The 25,957-nt window shown below is 44.5% G+C and overlaps 1 protein-coding gene across 3 annotated transcripts in view; it reads left to right on the top strand.

The window, feature by feature from the left end:
* SPOCK3 (SPARC (osteonectin), cwcv and kazal like domains proteoglycan 3) overlaps window positions 1-25,957 on the top strand; it is a 131,482-nt gene that overhangs the window by 43,451 nt on the left and 62,074 nt on the right. For 2 of the 3 annotated variants that reach the window (XM_074355541.1, XM_074355540.1), the window contains exon 4: window positions 7,583-7,697. In XM_074355541.1, the coding sequence (XP_074211642.1) occupies window positions 7,583-7,697 (115 nt within the window). The remainder of the gene's footprint in view (window positions 1-7,582; window positions 7,698-25,957) is intronic. The other variant, XM_074355542.1, reaches the window with a different exon arrangement.

Genomic DNA, 25,957 nt, shown 5'->3' with positions numbered 1-25,957 from the left:
AGCTCTAATATTAGAAAGAAAATCCCAAATATAAACCTTTATCACAGGATTCAGTAAAATCATACTTATATACTGAGCAACAGATTAAAAAATGGAAATCAGTAAAAATAAGGGTTTTTACACATAACCAATTTTTCTGGAATGTGTCTATTTATGAAAGAAACACTATTAGCATTCACCACTTTTAAGAGGTTTGGAAAACAATGTGATGTATTGACAGAGACAGAGAATAAGGGCTGAAGAGAACAGTATTTGAAGTCCCCACCCATCTTAACTAGAGTAAGACAGCTCCGGACGAAGTTCGGATGTGATTCGGAGGGATTCTGAGTTTTCCTTACCTGGGTTTACCGAGCAGCAGTCAGTTGCACTTGGCACCTTTACAAGACAGGGTATTATTGAAATAAACACTGTGATGTTTGGTGTATGTTTATCACCAAACAAATTAATCAAACCATTGCACCTGAAGCTGTGTCGTCCTGGTGGTGGGGAGACCAGGTTCGCGTGGGTGGGTTTCTGTGCCTGAAGTGATGCCAAGATTTGAAACCGAGAAAGTCACGGCGAAGATTTGCGGCTGCATTTAATCACATTTAGCACCACGGAACTGGCTGTCAGAAGTCTAATTAGCTGTCAGACACTAGTCTGCTTTCCTTGCCTCTCGCACGCACAGCCTTTCATGATAACATCTGGCAAGTTTTAAAAAATTCCCTGAAAACCACTTCCTTTATTTCACAGAGTAGAGTTACGGTGACGTGCGTGCTGTCAGGACAAGAGAAGCACACTCAATGCTTCCTTGTCGAACCATGAGGGAGGTTTTTAGTGTTACTTTTGAGTTGTTGGTCATTTTTTTTTTTTTGTAAAAGCACTCAGTTAAGTGTAGGGAGAGTTTACTGAGTGGATGCCGATAAGATATGTGCTTTGATTTGACTATTTAATAATGTTGACATTTTTCCAGAATTAAACCCAGCTCTCAGTGGCACTGTTCACCTGCTCTTAAACCACGATGAATGTCCACATTAGTCCATTTTTCTCAATTTTTTCCCCAACTGCTAAAGAGTTCTCTTATCTCCTAAATGTTACCAGATGAAATTTAGAAGGGCACATTTGCTTTTGTTGGTTTATACTTGGGAGGATAAACATTCCACAACATAAAATTTTGATGATCACAAAATATGATAATACCCAGGTGGTAAAGAGTGACTGTTCACATGGACTAAGTGGAATTTGGTGGCAGAAAAACATGAAATATCTTCATTGCAGTGAAAAAAAAATAATTATCAAATAAAATTTCCAAACACAGCTAAACTATCCTTCAAGAGTGACTGGAAAATAAAAGTACATTCAGGGGAAAGTATCATATGAATAGCACAAATTGCACTTGAAAGAACCGCAAAAAAATGTGCTTTAGCAGGTAGAAGGCAGCTGTGTGAGGGGACCCACGGGAGGAGGGGACCGCAGGCACAGTCGCGGGCGGAAGCGGGGAGAGTTGGTCATTTTAAACGTTCTGTCAGTAGTAATAACGGAGAAGATGACCACAGTGCAGCGGTGGGGGTCACGTGCGGTGGGCGTCTCGGCTGACGGTGAGGAGGCTGCCTGTCAGAGGCCGTCTCTGAGGTCCTGGTTCTCTCAGAAGGAGGGTGAACTACCTGCGGTGTGGTCACTGTCACCTGCTACACCAGCTGCGCATGTGAACATCTAAAGGAAGCTGCTGAAAGAGAGTTAATTTCCAAACCAGCAGGAAGGGGAAAGGTATGAAATAAAACCAACACACCATGAGGCAGGAACGGGGAAAGAAAACAAAGGAAAAAAATTGCAAAATAGGAAGCATAAAATAAAGTGATAAAAGAGTGTCCAATTAAATTAAAAATTACCACAGATGAAACAGGAAAAGAGAGAGGTCATCTTAGATCGACTTATAAATCCACCTTTGGGTTTTGAGAGCTGCCCGTAAAATACAAAAATTAAGACTTAAAAAGAAAGTCATTGGAGGAAAGGTCACTGGGAAAATGCTCATCAGAAGGAGAGCGGCTCCAGCAATGGGGATGTGGCCACAGTCCCCACAGAGGAGGGAGGCGCCGGCGTGGGCTCTGTGTGTGTGGGCTGCTTTCCCAGCCCAGCGGTCCACACGGACCAGTGCCGAGTCCCCGACACCAGCTCTGCTCCGTCACCATGGCCCTGTGCCCGTCCTCACAATCAGCTTCTCATCCTTTCTCTGTGGGACATTTGGCTGGGTTCCCTGTTGACACGCATTCTTCAGAGCATCTCCATATCTTTTTGTGTGACACACCATCTTACCCCGCTCTCCCACCCAAAATCGCTCCCCAACGTAGCATCACCTGTAAGGTCAAACTGCACAAGGTGAGCAGCTTCTGTCTGCCTCTCCCTCCAGTGATGTTTCACCCAGAATTACCCTTCTCTGATCCTGAACAACCTGTCTGTCCCTGCACAGGGACTCCTTCCTGTCCCGGTGTTGGTGTGCTGTTCAGACTGGCCCCTCATCCTGAAGTTTCCTTTGTCTTTTTTCACTGTGTGTCTTTCAAAACCTGCCTAAGGTTTCACTCATTCTAATCATCCCCCATCATGACGATACAGTCCTTCCTGTGCGTGTCTGTGTGTGTGTTTCCACATAGCTAAACACACACACACATTTCCACCCAACGGTGTTTTCTAATTCCCCACTTGTCCATCTCTCTTTCAATAAACAGGCTGAGTCTGTGCAGGGCACATGGTGCCAACATGCATGCTAAGAGGCAGTCATCCCCTCTGAGAGCAGGATGTGGACTTGGAGGTCGTTCAGCCCAAACCTTTTATAGGTGGACTTGGCAGGTTACATAGAGATGAAGGGTTTGAACTGTGTCAGTCTTTCGAAACTGCATCAGTGTTGGGAGGACTGTGTTTCTGCTGCATTTCTCGGGTGTCGGCTGTGCTAAGGTGGCTGGACCATTAGTAACTCCACCAGAAATAAAGTCCAGCGTGGTTTACGAGGGCTCTGGCCCAGGATCGTGGGATTTCATCTTCTCAAATCTAGGCTTCTTGTGGAAAACACTGTGGAAATCCAGAGGGGTGTTGTACAGATTCGGGGATCCAGTCTTCTCTGAAAGTTTCTTTCCTCCTTAATACCAGCATTCATTCCCATTTTTGCATCTTCGTGGAGCCACATTTTGCCTTTCCTCTCTCAGAGCACCTGCGCTGAACGTGAACGCTTGGCGGCGGTTCTGCTCCTCCGGGGACCCAGTGACTTCCCCACTGTTTCCCGACCTGGCCTCTGCCTGCTTGCTTCTCAGCCCCTCCTGTGGGGCCTTCTCTCCAAGTCCTGGTCTTTCCTTGCTGACAGGCCTGTCTGCGCTCACACCTGTTTTCTGTGCTCACCTACTCTGATCTGGTAGCAAGTGTGGATTCTGTGCTGAAAAACAAGTGTTCTGATGAAACAGGAGAATCCTACATCACAAATAAAATCCGGAAGTTAAAATATAAGGCATTCCTTTGAAATTCAGACTGCTTTTTCTGAAACAAAACGAAACAAAAATGACATCCAAAAACAAAAACAAAAACCAACCTGAGAAAAGACTGGGCAGAAGACCTGGATAGACGTATTTCCAGAGAAGACACACAGATGCCTAGCAGGCCCCGGGCGAGGTGCTCACCATCGCTGATCATCGGGGATGCACAGCAGGACACCTGTCAGAGTGGCTGCCATCAAATAGATAAGAAATAACAAGTGTTGGAAAAGGCGTGCAGGAAAGGGAGCCCTCGTGCCCTGCTGGAGGGAATGTAGATTGGGGCGGCCGCTGTAGAAATCAGCATGGAGGTTTCTCAGAAAACTAAAAGTAGAGCTGCTGTATGACCCAGTAACTCCACTCCTGGAGACACGCCCCCCAAACTGCAAACACCGATTCACCGATTCACCCCAGTGCTCACAGCAGCACTGTATACAATAGCCAAGACATGGAAACGACCCAAATGTCCATCAACAGATGACTGGATAAAGATGTGACATGTGTACACACACACACACACACACACACACACACACACACACGAATACTATTCAGCCATAAAGGAGAATGACATTTTGTCATTTGCAGCAACGTTTGTGGACTCGGAGGGTATTATGCTAAGTGAAATAAATCAGACAGAAAAAGACAAATATTCTCTTATTACTTACATGTGGAATCAAAAAAATAAAACAAATGAATATTAAAAAAAAGAAGCAGACTCACAGATACAGAGAACAAACCAGTGGTTGCCAGCGGCGGGGGTGGGGCAGTATTGGGGCAGGAGAACAAGAGGTTCGGACTGTCATGCACAAAATAAGCTGTGAGGGTGCACGTTAGGGCACAGGGAAGACAGCCAGTGCTTATGGTAATTACCAGTAGAGTATGAGCTTTAAAAATTGTGTGTCACTGTGTGGTACACCTGTAATATGTAATATTGTACATCAACTGTACTTCAGTAAAAAAGGGAAAAAAATTGATCAGTTAAGTCCCCAGTTTAGTTCATATCAATCAGGAAGATTATTGAATTACTGGATTAACTGCTACGAGAATATTAGCAGGAAGGAAGGAGCATAGCCACATGAACTGACTGCTCTGGTTGAAATCTTCCTAAGGGTCGTTTTGCTGGGTGCTTGAGACAAAGTTAAAAACAATAATGCAGAAGAGAACAGATGCCAGTTCAGAACAGACGGGAAGACAGGAGAGCCATGGAGGGAGAAGGTGGTTTATCCAGGGCTCTGTAAGACGTGGGGCTGGTTCCATAAGACGCAGGGCTGGTTCCGTAAGACGCAGGGCTGGTTCCGTAAGACGCAGGGCTGGTTCCAATCCTTGGGCCTCGGCCAAGAGGGAGATGGTTGTGTTACTCTGATTTCAGGAGTAAAACTTCAGCGTCTGTGTTTGCAGGCTGTCACGGTTCTAGTTTTAAGCTGCCGACAGTGTGAGCTCTGCTCACAAGTGCAGACGGCCAGAGCCACACGTGCAGAAAGGGTCTTTTCTGGTTGCAGATCCAGTGTGTCGGCTTCTTCATGTTCTCTTCCTGTCATGTTTTCCGTCTCCTGACCAAGGCTACTGCTCTTTTATTTGTTTATTTCTTAGAATTTCGTGCCAAACGTTCATTAACTTCATGTGCTGTATTTGTTCTAAGTTCCTTCCTGCTGCGCAGTTTTTGAGTTCTGATTTCGCTTATTAGATAGAACAGGGGTGTCAATGGAACTTCTGGGAAGTCCCGCATGCAGGCTACATAAGGTAGAGGAGCCTGAAGGCGAGCACCTGAGTACAGCTGTGAGTGGTCTGCCTTCACGTGTGGTTACGTCAGCTTCACCACGACAATTTTATATGCACTGGAGTGTTTTATTTCAAAGTGGAAACACTCCTTTTTCAGAGTGATGGCCCAAATTAAATGCATCAATAGTGAGTATGTGACACATATGTACATAAGATACAAATGTATGTGCAATGACACTGTTAGGCAGAATTGTTTAATTTTAATCAATATTTAAAAGTGACATTAAAATTAAAAATAAATATATTAAATAATATTAAAAATAAAATATATTAAGGAACAGAAATAGATCAGAACATTTTAATGCCTACTGAGTTATTGCTTGTTTGTCTTTTATGTTGTCCAACAAGAAATCATATGGTTCTAATGTGTCTTAGTTCTATGGGACAGTGTTTTAATTAGTGACACCTTAAACTTTGATAATATCATGAGAATGTTTCAGAAATGTGCATTTTCTTACTAACCTAAGAATGTTTAACATTTTATAGAGAAAAAATAATATAGTTTATCTTAATTTCTGATACTACTCATTTTTATTTTCTTCGGATAAATACCCAGGAGTGGAATTCCTGGGTTATATGGTAGTTCTGTTTTTAGTTTTTGGAAGAAACTCCATACTGTTTTCCACGGTGGCTGCACCAAATCCTGTTCTCACCAGCAGTGTAGGAGGGTCCCTTTTCTCCATACCTTCCAATTGTCTTTTAAAATAAGACAGGTGTGAGGTGGCACCTCATTGTGGCTTTGATTGGCATTTCCCTGATGTTGAGCGTCTTTTTGTGTGCCTGTGTTACGGAAATGGAAACGACAGGCCAGTCAAGAAACAAGCACCACTCGGAGGGTTGGAGTACTCAGATGTATTACGCCGGCGGGCTCAGAGGGGCTTCTGCTCTGAAGCTCTGAGCACCTCCAAGACATGCACGTGAGGTTTTATAGGGTTTAGTACAAGCTTGGGGTATTCGGACAATAGGCATGGAACAGCTTTAGCAGCATTATCATCACAAAAGTGGAGGCAGGGAGGCAGCAAACCAACATTCCAAAGCCAGATATGTATCTTTGAAAACCCAGCTGGCTAGCAAAAAACTTGAACAGCAAACCAACACTAATTAACTTAGATTTACAAGTTAGTCCAGCAGAACTCAGATCAGTATTCCAATACTTAGACTTGTGAGTTATCTTGTTAGCCCAGCCCAGCTTTTCCTTCACACCTGTAGTCCATCTGCATGTCTTCTTTGGAAAATGTCTGTCAGGTCCTCTGCCTACATTTTAATTGGTTTCTTTCTTTCTTTCTTTTTTTTTTTTTTTTTTTTTTGATGCTGAGTTGATGAGGCCCCTGGGTTAGGGAGCCCAGTATGGGGCTCGGCCCCCTCAGCCCCTGCGGAGAGCCTTTGCAAGTTCAGTTATCCTGCCGGGTGCTGGTTGCCCAACTGGGGGCGTGGGTCCTGGTGGCACGGTGACTCTGCCCCCGCCCCCTTGTGGTTCCCTCTGTGCTTTAGTTGTGGGAAATCTTTCCTGCTGGTCTTCAGGTCTTTCTCATGGAAACTACTTGTGGTTGTAATTTCAGTGCCATGGGAGGAGGTGAGCTTGCAGTCTTCCTGCTCCGCTGTCTTGGCCACCAAATTTTAAACTTAAACGAATGAATTGGGTAGTATGTGAGTTACATAGCAGCAACACTGTTACAAACAAAAAACCAGCAACAGCAAAGAATTACACAGTTTTTGTGTAGGCAGCCACCAAAAGAGGGTTTTCCCATAGAGATATGGTGGTCAGGCACAGACAGTTTAAAAATGAAAAAACATCTCATTTCTTGCCACGATGCATGCAGGCAGCCCCCGCACAATTTGAGACTTTTCTTGGAAATCCCAAGGCGCATTGATGTCCACGAACATTGTTTGGGGTTTCTTCCTTTTTTTTTTTCTACACACCTGCATCCACCCAGGAAAAGCAGAACAGATTATAGTTCTTCATTAACACAAAGTGTCAGTTCTCCACCTCGAATGTTTAGAAAGCGGTAGTAACTGCAGAAAGTTTTGGCTGTAAAGTTTCTGCTTTGATCACACGTTGTCTGATCACAGGGGTTTGTGTGCTTCAGCTTCGGAACAGATGGAAGAGACTAAACTCCAGCTCTGTTAACTCTGAGCTGTCAAAGTGGAAGCAAAAAGTATCTCTTAATAGAGGAAGAATGTGAACAAAATTTACAGCTCAAGGCTCTGCCAACTCCCTGATCAAATTGTTTTTAATGGTATTCCAACCTACATTTTACAGAAACTTATTTTAGTATTTTCTGTGCAATCTCTGTCTTTTTTTTAAGCTTTAGATCCAGCTGAAGACCCCTGCTTGAAGGTGAAATGTAGTCACCATGAAGTGTGCACTGTTCGAGGTCCTCACGCCGCTGTCTGTGTGGGCCAGCGGAGGCTCCCCCACCGGTAAGCATCCTTAACCCACGCCTGTGGGTTGAGCGGCACTCTTTACCACGAGTTACTGCCGAGAGTTAATATTTGGCAACATCTGCTGAGCTTTTATCCAAGTTTTATTGACACAGTTGCAGACCCTTGGCTGATACGATTATGATTCACTTGGGTTAAACATTGTTACCAGTCAGAATTACTGTAGGTTACAGAATTTAGGCATATATTGTGAAATAAAGAGGATTTTTGTGAAGATTGGATTAAAGTGCTATATATCTGCATACTTCTGCTTTTTCAAGTTTAGGGAAAGAAAGTACATTTTGCACGCCCTCTAAATATTTCTGCTTACGTCTACTCGAGCCTCTGATCTCCCTCAGGGGAGAATTGGGAACAAAGTTAAAGGGAAAGAAAGTGAATGATTGATGTCTATAAAAAAAAGATGAAAAGTCACCAGTAGAGCTGTGAGTCGCGGACTTTCAAGGAGGCGCTTGTCCTGGGGAGCTCTGCAGTCTGTTCCCTGAAGGCTGACACAAAATCCCAACAAGAAGAGGATGGCTTTAAATATGTTATTCACGGTCATTGTGGCTTCCGTGAGGCCGGCTGCGTGCTGAGCAGTGTCCGTGGTTTAGAAACAGGGCGTGTGGTTTGGTGCTGAGTCTTAGGGGCTGGAACACGTCACAGCTGGAAGTGGTGTCGCTGGGGAGCTGATCAAGGCGCCAGGTGGCCACTCCCTCTGCTACTTGGAAAGGAACCCTGTTAACGAACTCTGCCGTGTGATTGGGAACTTAATTCATGTTTTGCTTTTACATCAAGTGAGCAAGGGTGTCGCTATTTCGGGTGTGTTGAGACAAATTGCTTTTGGCTTTAGTGTTCTTGCATCTGAATTCTGTGATTCAAACACATCAGCAGACTGAGAACAAGAACAGTAGAGACTACACCTCAGGCAGTTCTAGGAAACAGCCAGCACTGACGTTTCTTTGAGGTTCCTTGTTTATGGGAAGGCACACTTGCTCGAAGCCCGCCCCATACCCCGTGCTGGATGGACTGGAGGAAGTCTTTGTTCCCTTTACCAGATCTGTGGTGTCTGATTGTAGGTACGAAGGCAGCCGGTGCAGCCTGGATGGAGGGTTTGAGAATTTGACACTTGGGATGGAGAAGCATGTAATGCCAGTGAGGTCCTCGCAGGAGGAAGAGAGTTGGGGAGAGAGAACATGGTGTGTGGATGGAAAGTGTACGAGACTCCAGGAAATAGCATTTTTGTAAAGTCTGTGCCCTTGAAGGAGGGGCTCAGACAGGGAGGCCCTGTGGTCAGTCACGTGTCCCCAGGCAGTCATGACCTCTGCCTTAGTTAGTTTTATAAGGGGAAAGCAAAACTTTGGGCCAGAAGGTTATTTTTCTGTTTCCTTAGGATTCCAGAAAGCTTCGGAATTTCTTGGAATTCCTATTAATTAATCATCAAACTGTTAAAATGTTAGTATGTGAACATGTGTCTAGGGGGCGGGGAGGGGGGACTTCTACCTGAGAAATCAGGAGGAGGAGGGTGCTGGAATGAATCCCTAAATGGCAGAGCGTTCATTTCACATGAAAGCAGAACTGTTTTATTTTGAGTTTCTGAGACCCCTGGAAAGGTTTCCATCTATTTACACTAAACACCTTTGAAAAGGCGCTTGGCCCCCTGCTCCCTTGCAGAGAGCAGGAGGGCCCTCGCAGTCCACAGTGTGTCCAGGCGGGACGGCCCCCTCCGACCACCAGGACCTGAAGTGGGAGAGGCTGGAGGAGCCGGCACAGCTGGAGAGCCAGGGCTCCCCGCAGCCTCCTTCCTGGGCGTGCTTGCTGAGTCCCGGCCCTTCACAGCTGTCTCACTGCTCCTCTGACACACTGGGAAACAAAGACTAACCGCAGGCAAAAAGGATCTTCCTTAACATGACAAAGACTCTCCAATGGCTACAATACTTTGAGTTTCCACGTGAGTCTGACCACCCAGGTTTGCGGGGGGCGGGGGGTGGGGGGTGAGCCAGGCGGGGGAAGGCGCTGGGGAGGGGGGCTTCAAAATGTTTGTGTCAATAGTGTCCCGCCCCTTTCCATTCCTGACAGACTGTTTCAAAATGGCACTCAGTATACACCGTGTTCAGTAAATAACTAGTTTCCAAAGAAATGAGATCAATACTTGATGCGATTTGTTTGCTTTGAGGGTGTCGGCAGGGAGCGAACGTGTACCCAGCACTTAGGAGACCTGCCGGGGGGTTGATCAGTAAGATCAAGAATTGGCTGGTACGGATAACGCAGGTCTTAGATTGGGGGTGGTGTGTGTGTTTGGGGGTGAGGCACAGCAAACAGAGAGAAAAGGCTTAATCAATTCTGGCCATTTTCATCGTTTAGATTCGAAATTCCTTCTTTTTTAATTTAAAGGAACAACTTTTCTCTTTCCTTGAACCCACGTGAGAGAACGATGACTCCTTGCCTTATTTCAAAGAGTGTTTCCTAAGCTCTCCCAGCTAGACCGCACATGCATGTCCCGGGACCATAGAGCCGTGACCCTCCCGTCCTGTGACGCCCGCCACGTCTGTGGGCAGTTGTGACGTCGTCTCCCTGAGGTGGCTGCACGTCCATGAAGCTGGCCTGGCTCTCACCCCCGACTTCATGCTCAGAAGCTGGCAGACCTGCTGCCTGGTCCCGGTTTCCACTGAAGGGTGTGCTGAAATAGCTGCTATTTGTAGAACATTTAGAGGGGAAAAAAGAGTATTTTGATAAATTGAATTGGTTAATCTAGATAATCTAAGTCTCAAAGTTGCTTTCTGTTTTTTGTGATTATTTGTTGAAGATGATCTGGGAGGAGTGTCAGAGTCAATCAACAAACGTTTTAAAGTAAATGTATTGAATTATTGAACAAAATTATTTCCAGGAAAAAGGGGAGGGGAGGACATGAAGGTGTGAGGGAGAGATTAGTCTGTAACAACTGGTAGGTAATGGCTTAGGTTTGTAGAACCTCAAATAATCGGTAGATTTCTCCTCCCTCAGTGTTTTAAATACAGTAACTGCCTTCTGATGAGGGGAACGGCTGGGTTCAGAGGCTCCCTCCAGAGGTGCCTGGCCTGGCTGATGGGGAGGACGTGCACACTCTCCAGGTTTGTCTCGTTCACTCAGGAGTTTGGCTGCTTGTCTCCTGTCGGCTCTTCTATGAAGACCTGACTTCAGGCAAGCGCGGTACCGTTGCTTTCTGCTGACTTTCTGTTACTTTTCTCATCACTGTACAACCAAGTAGTTTTATCAGCAGTGAGAAGGGACGTGGATGCTTTCCACTGGGGAGCACACCCAGTTGCCAGGTGGCTGGTGCGAAGTCTGCGGCGGCCCCCAGGCCAGGACGGGGACGCCTCTGCACCCTTGCTCTGGGGAAGGGCTCCCCAGGTGCTCAGGCTGAGGCTCTGTGCACGGAGCCACCCTCTGTGAGCAGAGCCCGGGGTCTCGCTCCTTTGCTGCCCGTGCAGCGGCCGGGGATGCGCACCGTCTCTGGATCTGGGCGAAACTGAGCGTGTGTAAACAGGGTAGCGTACATCTTCTGACAGGCTGCAGAGCTTTCTATTTAATATTCCTTGACAGTTAAGAGCCGTGAGTGTGGAAAATCATCACGTACGCTTTTGTTTTCCCCTCGGGAACTGTTACAAGCGGTTGAGGTTTTCTTGATTTGTCAGTTTTTCTTTGTGACGTGCTGGTCGAGGCGGGGTGACTGGGGACGTGATTCCGAGGATGCCAGCGCTGCTGTGTGAAGGAGGCCAGCTGGTGCATTTAAGTTTCTTCTTGGAATTTTCATCTGATTCATTATTGTGGTTTGTGGTTTTGCTCGGGAACGCTCGATCACTGTAATGCAGCTAGCACTTCTGAAGCTGCGGAAGGCGCACGCTCTTGCTGAGTGGTTGGAGCCGTCCGTCTGCTGCCCTGGAGGTCCCTGTGGCTTGCTGGTTTGCAGGCAAGTGGGGAACCACAGAGGCTGAATTTGTAGAGACTGTTTGCATTGGACTCAACAGCAGTGCTGCGTCTTCCATGACGACATTGTTATAAAGCTTAGATTAGTCCAGTGAGTGTGGCCCTGTCCAGTCATAACCCTCCCTTGTACCGTCTCAGGAGCCAGCAGGGAGTCACTGGTTCTCTTGCAAAGTGAGAGTTACCTGTGCCTTGGTTGTATTCCTTCTGAAGATCCTGGACCCTAACCTGCTGCTGGCAACGTCACACAGACTAATGCTGCTTTAGCCATTGTTGAAAATTGTTTTAACACGTGTGTGTGGCTGTAAGCTGAGGCTAGGAATGTCTAGGATGTTTTGGAAAATGCATACATACAAAATATATCTTTTTATTACATTTATGAAGTATTTAGCTTAATTATAGGAGTTATATTCTTAACTGTTTCACTTGTTTGGTTATAACTTTCCATATTCAAATCTAACACTTAGTTTTGGGTAAAAAAAAGGTATTCACAGAAAATCAAGAATGAAACTTTTTTCACTGAATACTTTAAAATATCTTTCATGATTTTCTGATGAGAAAAACTATTCTTGTGAAAAGAGAAAATATATGACTCCCTCTTTCCTACTAATTGGGAGAATTAGGGACACGTTAACGATGAGAATGGATGAACGAAAGTGCTTTCGTGAGATAGGCCCCAGATACCTGTTAAACATGCTTTTATCCCTTTTCCTCACTCTGCCTCCCAAAGTAACCAAGCACTTTAAAAATGAAATCTCTTCATTAATGAGCTAAACACCACCAAAATGTTATCGAGGCTGAGAGAGCAAAATGAAAATCCACTTCAGTAGAAGTCTTGACATATTCATAAAAAAGCCATCCACACAAAAGTTTATGCATCAGAAAACTTATGAAGCTTTTACCTTCTTTGTGTCACATCTGGGAGGCTCCTCCAGGTCTTCGTTCTGGACTGTGTACGTTACACATTAGATGCCAGAAAATGCCTGTGCCCGTGATCTAGTTCAACTTGTCTTTCTTAGTTTGCCACTGGGACAGCACCAGGTGGCTTTGATAGATTTTACGGGTTTGGGATTATGTGGCTTTCATAATGTACTACAAGCTCTCAAGCCCTGCGTGACTCTACTTTCTGAAATCTTTTTTCTGGAATCTACATTAATCTTTAGACTTTTAAGAGAGTATGATGGTTCATTGATACTGTAGTCCCACATGAGCTCAAAAGAAGTGTAGGCACTTTATAATAAAGACCTAAACTGAATAGTAAAAAGAAGGAACTAAGGAAAGCCAGCCTAAAGATCCATGTAACTGGTAACTGAGCAGAAAAGGAAAATGCCCACGTGTGGATGAGAAAGGTCAGGGGACTCCTCGAACCGGACTCCAGCGTGACGATGGAGACGGTGTGACGGCTGTTAGCAGAGGTTGGACCAAGGCTGTGCAGGACTCTGACCCCTAGGGCAGGGGATCCCATGAACTGAGCATCCAACAGCTGAGCAGATGGGACTGGCTGAGCCGGGGAGGCCGAGCTCAGAATTTTGGGCTGCCAAGGGGCAACAGTGTGCAGATCGGGCTAATAAAGAAAAGGGGCTTCACCAGAGAGAGGCTCTGTGGGTCTCCCCAGGGAGCCTTCCATCTTTGGCCAAATACACACGATTACCAAGTGCAGGGCAAGCTGTGGGTCACAGGCTGCTGTGGGCCTGGCGAGGATTCTGGAGGTTACCCTGTGCCGGTGGGGATCTCACATGGTGAGCACAGAGGCCCCTCCGTGGAGCGTGTGGGGCTCAGTGACTGTCCAGGGAACCAGGCTCTGGAGGTCGGGCTAACTTAACACTTCTGCAGTATTCTCAGTGCGTGATCTGAGAACTCCTGGGTTCTCCAGGACCCATCCAGGGCGTCAGCGAGGTCACACTAATGCACAGCAGTGATAGTGATGATGGCGATGATAACAGATGTTTGTCCTCTGTGACCGTATTGGCACCTGGAGTTGCGTCTCCAAAGCACGGCGAGTGAGACTTCCAGAGCTTCTGCACGAGTGAGGCCACGGCAACACCCTGCCCCAGCAGCTGTTCTGCCCCACGGGGCTGTGAGACTGAGGAGAAAAGAACAGGTTCACTGAAAAATCAGTAAATGTATTACTTTCATTAGTCGCAACCCTGACCATGCTGTTGAGTTATCTGTATGATGAAATTGTGAACAAGAGTAGGAACTCCCTGCTGCAAAATGAAGTAAAATGGTTGCCTCAGAGGAAAGCGCTCGTATGAGTGAGTTGCAAACAGAAAACAGAACTAGTCGCTTTTTTCACAGAAGAACAGGTTTTTATGAAAAAAAAGGATTAACAGAAAACAATGGTTATTCTGATTGGGAAATTTAAAGACGTATTCTCAACAGTAAGTGAAGTAAGCCCGTCACCTCAAAGGAAGCATCTGACAGGGACAATACTTCAACTAATAATGGAGACATTTTCCAAAATTGAACACAAAACCAGCAGAGTCAAGAAGTTCGGTCAGTGTCCAGCAAGAGGAAGATCACATGTTCCACAAGGGGAACAAGACAGGAATCAGGACTAACTCACTGTCAGAAACAATGGAGGCGTGAAGACAATGGAAGGTGCTCGAAAAGAAAAAAATGTCAAGCCAGAAATACTCTACAAAATTAGCCTTCAGGACTGAAGGGGAAATAAAGACCTTTTCAGGAAAATAAGAACATAAAATTATTTGCCAGCAGGATTTTCACTACAGAAAATGCGAAAGGATGTTAAGTTAAAAGGAATTCAACCACAATACATTAGGTCTACAAGAAGGAATGGGGCACTTACATTACACGTGTGGGGAGATTCATGTATATAAATGCGTGTGTTTGTAAAATTTTTTAAAAGACATGATTTTAAAATAAAAATTATAGTGCTCATTGTGGGATTTGTGTGTGTGTATAAAGTTTTTGTTATATACTAGAACTTTGTTAGCTAATATGTATATTTTGCTATGTAAATATAGAGGAATTTCTTATATATTATTTGTGCTATAATTAAATATATTATGTATATTTATATGTATGTTTAGAGTTAGAATAATGGAATATTCTATTGGGGTTAAAGTTCTGCCTATTGTATACTATGTGATGGTATGCAATAAAAATATATGATGAGGGCATTAGCTGAGACCCCGTGTGCTATAATTATTTTAAATTATTATGATTTTGTGTGCATTGTGAGTTGCCAGTCTTCGAAGAGACCTGAGATACAGCAGCGACTATGTGCGTGAGCTGTCAGAGATCTGATGTCTGAACAGCTTCAGATGCCACAGCACTGCAGGTGGATCTGCTGTGCTCTAACATTTATTATTATTCTTAGTTTTTTTCTTTCCTCTGAAAATATCGACTAATGTATACTGATAGGAAGAAAGGAAGTATTTATGCAAAGTCAAGTTCTTAGGATAAATTTAAATTACTTAGGAAAAGTCGTGTTTGAGAAATCAGGCCTGTGTCTGTCCCTTACTTCATCTACTCACACTAAAACTTACTGACCGCCTGGTGCGTGCTAGGTAATGGCTTTTCTCTCAGGAGTATCTGACCTGCCACGGGACCTGGGAGATGGGAGGTGGTGGGTTGACTGTTACGTAAAGATGAGTGCGATGTTGTGGAAAACAGAGTGACGAACACATGGGTGTAGTTTTCCACCCTGAGATTCTCACCTCAAGGCTGTGCGTTCATATTTTAAATTGTTTTCTTAATCAAATTGTTTTACCCAGTGTCTCATGATAGCTAATATCTAATATAATAATGAATGATCTCTCATTTATGTTTTTGAAAGTCAGGAGAAAAAAATACGACATAGGGTTAAAAAGCAAGCTTTAAATTGTATTCATATTCACATCCTTTCACTGAAAAATGGGGACTGTTAGCCAAGGGCTTTGAATAAAAAGGAAATCAACAGTATTCTGTGTGCAGAATATTCAATAGCACATTTTAATTTGTTTTTTAAGAAATGAATACAAAAAGAAAAAATTGTCAGTTTTACATGAATCCTGGCTGTTCAGTGTGATCTCCTGGGGGTTAAGTTAATGAATTTTAATACCGGAAATTTTGGGCTGCTTGAAGGCCTTAAAAAAATCTTAGTGTTCTAGTGCTAACACTGAATTGTTTAATACGCGTCATTGCCAGAAATGATGATGCCAGTATACAATTCTAACTGATAAAAACAATGTAAAAGTGTTACAGTGTGCACACAAAAAAACCTGATGTCATTCTGAAAATAACATCTCAATTTCCAAAGAATAAAGAACATAAATAAACAGAATAAATATCCTTGTTTACTCATATTTCTGTTTGTCTCTGCAAGTTGTGTATATTGTTATCCACCTGCCAGAAATATAAACAAGGTGGCCCTGCTTACCTGTTTAGTAAATAGTAGGAAAGTACAGGATGACAGTTACACCCGAGGACAGGATGGGGGTCCTATTCAAGTGGCATAGACGTGGTAGAGCCCCCAGGACTGGGGCCCCCACAGCCAGCTGCCCAGGGTCTAGCCCCGCCCACCAGTGGCCGGCAGCCACCAGCCTGAGGACAGGCACCACCTACCAGTGTAGGACCACTGTCAGAAGAGCCCACATGGCCCACTGGGGCCACCTCTGGGGTATTAGCTCTGGTGACCAGAGAGGACACACTGCTGGGCCCTGTGGGACATCCCCTACATACGGCCACTCCTCCAAGGTCTGGAAACACAACTAACCTACCTAATACATACGAATAAATGCAGAGCTTTAGGCAAAATGAGATGACAGAAGACTATGTTCCAAACCAAGGAACAGGACAAAAACAGAGGGATTAAGGAAAGTGGAGATAAGCAGTCTGCCTGATCGAAAGCTCGTGGAAATGCTCAAAGATGCTCAAAGATGCTCAAAGAACTTGGGAGAAGAGGGCATGAATGCAGTGAAAAGGTTGACAGAGTCAGAAACTTTAAAGAAGAACCAGAGAGAACTGAAGACACAGACACTGAGATACAAAATGCACCAGAAGGGTCAGTGGCAGATTAGAGGACTCAGGAACGGATCAGTGAGCTGGAGGACAGGGTAGTGGACATCACCCACGCTGAACAGAAAAGTCAGAAAGCATTCAAATCATGAGGGCAGTTTTGGAGACCTTGGGACAACACCCAAGCATGCTAATATTCACATTGTAGGGGTCCCAGGAGGAGGAGGAGAGAGAAAGGGACAAGGAACTTATGTGAAGCAATAACAGCTGAAAACGTCCCTCACCTGGGGAGGAAACCAACGTCCAGGTCCAGAAACACGGAGTCCCAAACAGAATGAACCCACAGAGGCCACACCGAGACGCACTGTAATTAAAATGGCAAGAAGTTAAGATAAGGAGAGAAAAGAAGGGTTCCTCAAAAAACTGAAAACAAAAGAACCATTCAGTCCATCGCTTCCACTCCTGGGTACCACCCAGTGAAAGCAAGAGCAGTTATTTGAAAGAAAAAAACGCACCTCAGTGCTCACAGCAGCACTGTTTACAGTCGCCACAGCGTGGAAGCAGCCCAAGGGCTCTTCGACAGGCACCTGGATAAAAACGGTGTGAAGTATGTAAGAGAAGGAAGAGAATGAAATCTTGCCATTAGTGACAATGTGGGTGAATCTGGAAGGTATTATGCTAAGTGAAATGAGTCAGAGAAGACACTGTGCAATCTCACTTCTACGTGGAATCAAAAAGAAAAATGAACAAACAAAACAGAAACAGACCCAGACACGGAGAACAAACGTGTGGCTGCTGGAGGGAAGGGGCGTTCTGGGGGCAAAGTTGGTGAAGAGGATTACGAGGTGCAAACCTCCCGTGGAGCAACAGTAAGTCACAGGGGTGTCTTTTGCAGCGGCAGGGACACGGTCGGCAGTATGGTGAGTGTAACACTTTGCACGGGGCAGACGGTTACTAGATGGCTGTGATGATCATTTCCTAGTGTATGCAGGTGTCAGACCACTGACACCAGCAGAATATCCTACGTCGAGCGTTGTGTCAGTAGAGAAAACGCACGATGCCCAGCACCCTGGAGGGCCCGAACATGGCGTCGAGGTCCCCTGAGCACAGGGGCTGGTCCGCCTTGTCCTGCCCACGTGCACTGAGGGCACAGCTGTTCGGTCTCCTCCCAGGGGCTGCGTGGAGGGCGCCGTGCTGTGTTGGAGACTGGACATGGGACAGTTTATGGTGAGAGGCCTGTACCGCGCTGGCATCGTGATGTCGTGGTGGGATAACCCAACCCGCAGGATGAGCTCTGCCAACTCCCCAGTCGCTGGGAGCGCTTGTGTGGGCGAGGAGTCCCCACGACTCCGCTCCCCTGGGGAGGAGTCCGGGTGCAGAGGAGCCGGCCAGTGTGGAGGCTGGTTCTGGACGCCACCACCCTTCCCCCAGCGCTTACTTACTTCATAACTGTCATTTCATATTTGTTAAAATGAAGGGTGCATTTCTTTTCCTCTTTGATTTGTTACTGTTTTTGTTGTTGAATTGCAAATATAGAAACCCCCTGAAACTGTGCTTGGAGAGTTGGGGACGGCCTTCTTTTATGAAGACTGAGGACTAACTTACAGAACTCAGGAAGAAAAGCTGGTCCAAGCCTCAGGGATGCACTTGAGCAGGAAGGGAAGTGCCACCAGAACCCCTTGTCTGCTCAGCTGTTCGGTTTCCTCTCAGGCAGGAGTGGTGTCTGGAGTTCTCTGCCCATGTCTGCAAGGTCCCCGTGCGCTGACTGTGATGATACCGGCTGAAGGGACCCAGGGAGTTATGTGCACTTTATTGTAGGGCTCCTGCGAAGTCGCTGTCCTTAATTTAGGGTTTCCTCAGTTAACGCTGCCATCCCCAGATTGTGAGAATGCCCAGCCCTGCACATCCCCGTGTTTTTACATGTTTATGTTGAAAATCTTTGTGTATTTCTGTGGATGCAAATAGGCATGCATCAGGTTTATCTTTGTTAATCTCATGAGGGCGATTCACGTACTTGAAAGTTTCCTAACAGTTTAAACTGTGTATGTCCTAAAATGTTGTCAGTTCGGTGGGGACAGATGTCATCAGCACACTTGGTGCTTCACTGAGGTTGAATTTATTTTTATCTTCTTTTGGGCGATTATTTTTATTTTCTCTTTCGTCATTTGCCTACCTTTTACTTTTTGTCAATTAAAAACAGCATCCTGGATGCCAGTGTCATTGTTTCGACACGTGTCAAAGCGTGCTGGTCAAGGCTTTGCTGTGGCTTGTACTAAATAACCCTTGGCAGGGAGCGAGACAAAGCAAGTATCAGCCAGGTACTCCCAGTATGTTCTTCAGCTAGAGTGGGAAATTCAGCCAAAAATAATTATAAAAAATACCTAGGATAGCTCAAAATATTTGGATATCAAGCAATATTCTTATAAGTAATCCATTATCGAAGAAAAAACTCACAAGATTAAAAAACACTTTGAACTGAATTATAATCAAATATCAAAATATGAAGGCCTTTGGGATCTAGCTGAATTTATGTTAATGGGAAATACATAGTCTTAAAACCAGACTTATCAGAAAAGGAAAAAAGGATGAAAATCAATGTTCTAAGTATTCAACTGAAGGAGTCAGAACAAGAATTGAAAATTAAAATTAAGACAGTAGAAATAATGAAACAATAAATATGAGAGATCATTATTGAACTATAAATCAAACATACAATAGAGAAAATCTACTCCCAAAAAGCCAGGTTTTTTTTTTTTGAAGGAAAACTGATAAAAAGATATTTATCCTTAGCAAGAATAATCAGGGAAAAAGCAGCAGACACACCTCCAATATCAAACATGAAAAAGTCTTATCATTCGAGACCCCGGAAGGAGTAAACAGATCCTAAGAGCTTGTCAGAAGCTGTACTATGTTAACGAATGTGGCGCTTTTGATCAAATGTACAGATTTCTCCAAAAAGTCAATGTACATAAACTAATTCAGAACAAGAGAAAATCTGAAATATTTAGCTATTAATCAAATTTATATCAAATTTGTATTTTAAAGCCTTCCCATAAAGAAATCTCCAGGCTGACATGTTTTCAAGAATTATTTTAGATATTTAAAGAAAAAAGCCCCTGAGATATTGTACAAACAGTTCTAGATGGCAGAATTTGAATTTGTTCAGACTAATTTTGATCAACTGAAGTGTCACAGGCTGACGGGATCTGAAAAAGAGCACAGCAACATTGGAGGTGAATATTGCTCACGGACACACGTGGAACATTCTTAAAACCTCCGCATATCCCATCCACGACAGTGTGCGCGTGATCGGACCCGTAAGACGCCCTCCACACCAGGGGCTTCAAATTGAAGTCACTTCGCTGTGGAGAAGGTACGTCTCCTTTTCCCAAGTTCTCTTCCTGCAGAGGCTGAGCGGTGGCCCCGGGGGGTGTCACGTCCTCCGTCCTGGGATCTCTGTCACCTCACACGACCAAAGAGGGGGTTGAACTCACGATCCTGAGAGGAGGCGGTTCTCCTGCATTCCCGAGTGGGCCTGGATGTGTTCACGACGTATCTTTATGGGAGAGTGACAGGATCAGCTCTGACAGAGACACAGGGGACAGGGGTGCGCACAGAGACAGGGCCACACGGAGGGGCTGGGGCCAGATCATCACCTCCCACCCACTGTCCCGCCAGAGCCATCCTGCTGGCACCTCGACTCCAGCCCAGGGGGACTGGTTTTGGACTTTTGACCTCCACCCCTGGGAGAGATCATTTTTGTCATTTTGAACCAGAAAGGTTTAGGTGATTTGTTACAGCAAACCTAGGAAGCAAGGCCATTGCTCAGGTGTGAAAACAGTCTCTGGAAGCGTGGTTGAGCCAGAGGAGAATCGGGAGTGTGACTGAGCCAGCTGTTCACAGCCCTGGAGGTTCGGTGTGGTGCTTGGAGGTGCCGTGGTGAAGTCCCCATGCGCTCAGGCCCTTCCTGTGACCAAGGTGGCCCCTCGGCCACCCAGCCGCTCTCCACTCCCCTGTGAACGGAGGTTCCACACAGATGAGACGTGTTTTCAGGCCATAAAATGTGGGCTTTTGCTTTAAGGGGCTCTGTTGAGACACAGCAGAGGTGGGGGTGAGATGGGTCAGGACAGCTCCCGGCTCAGCAAGGTCGTGGGTGCAGGACAGAGGTGCGGAATTCGGGGAGCATGAGTGTAGGCTGCGAGTTGAGAAGTGACCCTGTGATGGCTGTTACAATGGCATCAAGAAGTAAGCAGAGGAGCAAGGGACAAGAAGGTGTGCGAACACCAGACCGGGGGCGGAAGTGCACTCGTGGAGTCAGGAAATAGTCCTCCGGGGAAGGGACATCACAGTGGGGACCCCAGGGGACTCCCATCCCCCAGATGAGCTCCATGCTGTCCTTATCACTTCCTGGACCCAGGAAGACCTCACCCCACACTGCACTTCTCTCTGTCTCCAGAACAGCTCTGAGGTCCGGGAGTCAGTGACCCTGCCCAGCTGGAGCCTCCAGATTGTCACATGGTCTCTGGACACACTGTGGTTTATTCATGATTCAACAAGCAGTTAAAATAAGCAGTATGTAGAAGGGTGCAGAAGTACAGGTTATAGTTTAGAAGATGACCAGTTAGTTACTGGGGGAGCCAGTGAGGGCTTGACAGCGCCCCGTTCAGCTCCTAAACGTGTTGAGTGGCTGTAACGCTGAGTAATAACATCATAAATAAAAATAGCAGAATGGTTTTAGCAGACCTTTCTGACCCCGTTCAGATGTTTCCTGAAGAACGCTTCCTTGTTGAGCAAATCTGACGGTACCGATCACACCAGAAGCCACCAGAGCAGAAGTGAAACGAGCTGGAAGAGAGAGAAATGCTAAGGAGTCAAAGCTTAGGCTTTTTAATTTTACCGGTTCGCTAACTTGAAAATGCTGTACGGGTTAATGCCCGGTGGAGATTGTGAACTTTTACCCTTTCTCTCAGCCTGTAGATCCGAATCGAGCACACCGTGGAACTTCTTTCTTTCTTCCTGTCTCTGTAACTTTCCTCTTCCAGTGAAGCAGTAAAGGAAGGAGGCCGGTAGGACCGCCTCCCAAGAGGCCAACGCCTGGAGGAAAAGCTGTTTTCTCCCCTAAATGTTGATGGTCTTTAATGATTGTTTTCTTGAGTAAAATGTGGGCTTTCGTTGTCGAACGCTTTGGCTAAAGCTGTCAGGTCAGTTTATTCTACAGTAGCTAAAATCGTTCCTTTTGTTTAGAAAAACAAAATTCAAAAGCATTGTTCACAATCAAGGCATATTCTGATATATCTGATACCTCTGGAAGGATCAAACAGTCTTTCCCCACGTGTTTTCAGATCTGCATCATTAGTCATTTCTTTTAGGTAGAAGATTTTTCCCTTTTTAAGCTGCATGTCTGCCACTGTTATTTTAAAAATGTGGAGACAGTTCTCCAAAGATAGCATCTCCTTGATCTCTAAGGATCACACATCTTTGTGAACTCAAATCTCAGTTCATACTTGGCTGTAGAAGTCCTGAAGGGTAAAGGAATGGCACAGCTAATGGTGGGTGAGAAGCCTGCGTTACTTAGGAGGATTGGAAAAAATAAAGCGTTTCCTAATTCTCATTTTAAATTTAGGAAGCATGCGCTTATGATCATATCTGAGTTGCAGAAATATATGTCAACACTAATTAAGTGGGTCAGTGCATATGTTAATTAGGGAGAACTCCTCCTCAAGTCTGGCAGAACTCAAACCTGAGTGCTGGAAGGAATGTAAGTGTTAGGTGTATTGTAGTTCTCTTAGTGTAAGTCTTTGACCTCCTTGGTTAGATTTATTCCTAGGTTTGTTACTTTGGGTGCTATTTTAAAGGGGATTGTTTCTTTACTTTCTTTTCCTGTTGATTCATTAGTGTAAAGAAATGCAACTGATTTTTGTACGTTAATCTTGTACTTGCTGCCTTGCTGAATTCTCTGATTAGTTCTAGTAGTTTGTGTGTGGAGCTTTTAGGGTTTTCTATATATAGTAACATGTCATCTGCATATAGTGACACTTTTACCTCTTCTTTTCCAATTTGGGTCCCTTTTATTCCTTTTTCTTGCCTGAGTGCTGTGGCTAGGACTTCCAAGGCTACAGTGGATAGGAGTGGTGATAGTGGGCAGCCTTGTCTTGTCCCAGATTTTAGTGGGAAGGTTTTCAGTTTTTCCCCATTGAGTACTATGCTGGCTGTAGGTTTGTCATAAATAGCTTTTATTATGTTGAGATATGTTCCCTATATATCCACTTTGGTGAGGGTTTTTATTAAATGGTTGTTGAATTTTATCAAATGCTTTTTCTGCATCTATTGAGATGATCATGTGGTTTTGTCCTTTCTCTTGTGGATGTGGTGTTATCACACTGATTGATTTGCATATGTTGAACTATCCTTGTGTTCCTGGGATGAACCCAACTTGTACATGGTGAGTGATCTTTTTTATTCTGTTTGCTAATATTTTGTTGAGGATTTTTGCATCTATGTTCATCAGTGATACTGGTCTATAATTTTCAAAAATTTTTGTAGTGTCTTTGTCTGATTTTGGTATCAGGGTGATGGTGGCTTCATAGAATGAGTTTGGGAGTATTCCCTCCTTTGCAGTCTTCTGGAAGAGTTTGAGACGGACTGGTATGAGTTCCTCTTTGTATGTTGGTAGAATTCCCCAGTGAAGCCTCTGGTCCTGGACTTTTGTTTGTAGGGAGTTTTTCTTATTGCTAATTAAATTTCATTTCTAGTGATTGGTCTGTTCAAGCGGTCAATTTCTTCTTGATTCAGTCTTGGTGGACAGTATGTTACCAGAAACTTGTCCATTTCTTCAAGGTTATCCATTTTGTTTCCATATAGTTGTTCATAGTATTTCGTAGATACTTTGTATTTCTGAACTACAAAACATTGACTAAGGAAAGTAAAGAAGACTTAAAAAAATGGAAAGATATCCCATGCTCCTGGATTGTTCTGGCTATTCATGGTCCTTTAAGTTTCCATACAAATTTTATAATTATTTTTTCTAGTTCTGTGAAAAATGCCACTGTTATTTTGATAGAGGTTGCATTGATTCTTGGTATGTCTGGTTAAAAGTTGATCAATTTTGATTATTTTTTCAAAAAACAGCTCTTAGCTTCATTGATCTCTCCTAGTGCTTCCTTGGTCTCAATTTCATTTTTTTCTGTCCTGATCTATTTACCTTGTTCCTCTGTTTGGAATGTATTCATCTGTCTACTCCTTTTGCCTTTTTCTTTGTGTTTTTTTCCACCACTTACGTAGCTTGGTGTGTCTCCTGGTCTTGGAGACGTGTTCTTATGTAGGAGACGTCCTGTGAGGCCCAGCAGTGCACCCCATCTCATCACCAGAGCAGTGTGGCCTGGGGCCCCTCGCTGACAGGTGGGACCCTCACCCCGTTGGCTTCCATGTCCCGTCTCTTGTGGGGGCTGCCAGCAGCTGGTGGGTGGGGCCGCATCTAACTTCTTACCCGTCATTCTCCTACCACAGGTGCCAGGCATCCACTCCAATGGCCTGAGTCGCCTCACCTTTTCCTAAACACCTGACTTCACCCATCCTAGTCTGTACACTGCCAAGATTTTTCTCTCACTTAAAAACATTTTGCTCCTCCTTAAATAGGACCTTCAAAACATAACTGAAAAAAATCCACAAAATGTTTACGTATTACACATAATGCACAGATACTAAGTTAAATCTTAGAACATTTTGTGTATAGCTCATGAACTTGACTCCTCCTAAGAACAAGACAAATATGTTAATAGACAAGATGACGAGTAACGCTGATTCTGAGAAGCATTCCTGATGGCAAGCCAGACAGATTCTGAATTACAGGGTAACTTTGACAAGGAGACTCTGGAGTGGAGAGCCCTCTTCGGTGGGGTACAGACTGAGCAGGTGCATCACTCAGTGCTGGACCTGTGGAGCCTGCACATGGCGGGGGGACCCAGCCGGGACTGAGTCCCAGGTGGTCAGAGTTCCTCAAGCCTGGGGACGGCATGGCCTGTCTGCCCCAAGTGTGTGCAGTTACAGCATCTGTTTTGTTTCCACCTGCAACTACCAACCTTTGACTTTTGAAATAAAGAACGTACGTGTCTTATTTGTGTGTATCTGGTCATTCTTATTAGTGTGTTAATTGACGTATGAACTTGTACAAGTACTTTTTTATTCCAGGAACGTTCTTAGACGTTCACCTGTATTTACTCCCTAATTCCCACATGAACGTGTGCCTGGGTTTTCCCTGCTGCCCTGGTGAGCTTACGTGTAACTAGTCTTTCCACGTAAAGTGTCATTAGCAATTTTCTTCAGGTCTGAGGTGATTTCAGAACACACAAAATACGATATTTAGAATTTCAGATTTCAGATTGAGCCTCAAATTTTGTAGACTCTTTGGTCTGTTCTAGAAAGACTCTTGTTATCACAAAATGCTCAGTGCTCTCTTTCCATTTACTGAGTGAGTGAAGATTCCATGGCTCACTGTTCTCCAGCTGTGATGCTGTGAATGATGTCTGTTAAAACATGAATTCTGGTTAACTTATCCTCATCTAATGTTGTATTTATTTTAAACTGAACATCAGTAAGTATTCTACTGACTTAGGAATGATATAATTTGGCATCAATGCTTAATCAAAATGGTTATGCAAGTACAGACAATATTATGAAGTAAGATGCTGATGACACTCAGCACATCCTGACCAGGATGGAATCTACATAAAAAATGCCATTTTTATGGATGCACTTCAGGAATCTGAAAGTGTTTAGGTTTCAACAATATTGGCTTTAAAGAGAGTAATGATAACTAAAGTTTTTACCCCAAAACCTATATAACAAGTGCACTGTAATTTCACTGCTTAGGAAGTCATTGGAATTTCAAGGATTTCTAATACATCTTCCAACTTTTAAGAAGATTTCACTTCGAAGTCTAATGACTCTTTGGATTATGTGTGAAAGATTTCCTAATGTATCGTAAAATGTATTTATACAAGAAAGTCATTGATGTCGCACTCTCAGTTTCTGTGTTTCAGTAGAGTCTAAAGCTACGTGTGCTGGGAAGGGAGTGAGGGGTTGGACCGGGTCACAGTGTTGATGTGTGTCTGTCACAGCGTTTGGGTGCACACATTCCAGGGCAAAAGGATAGACACGTCCTGTCCTAATGAGTATTTTTAGTGACTAGAAGCCTGAGCTTGATCATAATTTCTCCTAATGTATCTGAAGAGCAAATAATTTCATAATTTCATGCTTTGATTTGATTGCACAGAGTGAAAGAATAATGCAAATACAACATTTTGCATTTTCGGTTTCTCTCTGCTCCGTCTCTGTGGTCA

Source organism: Camelus bactrianus, chromosome 31 (assembly GCF_048773025.1).
Source record: "Camelus bactrianus isolate YW-2024 breed Bactrian camel chromosome 31, ASM4877302v1, whole genome shotgun sequence".
Classification (NCBI taxonomy): domain Eukaryota; kingdom Metazoa; phylum Chordata; class Mammalia; order Artiodactyla; family Camelidae; genus Camelus; species Camelus bactrianus.
This window is presented reverse-complemented; position numbering and strand designations above follow the sequence as displayed.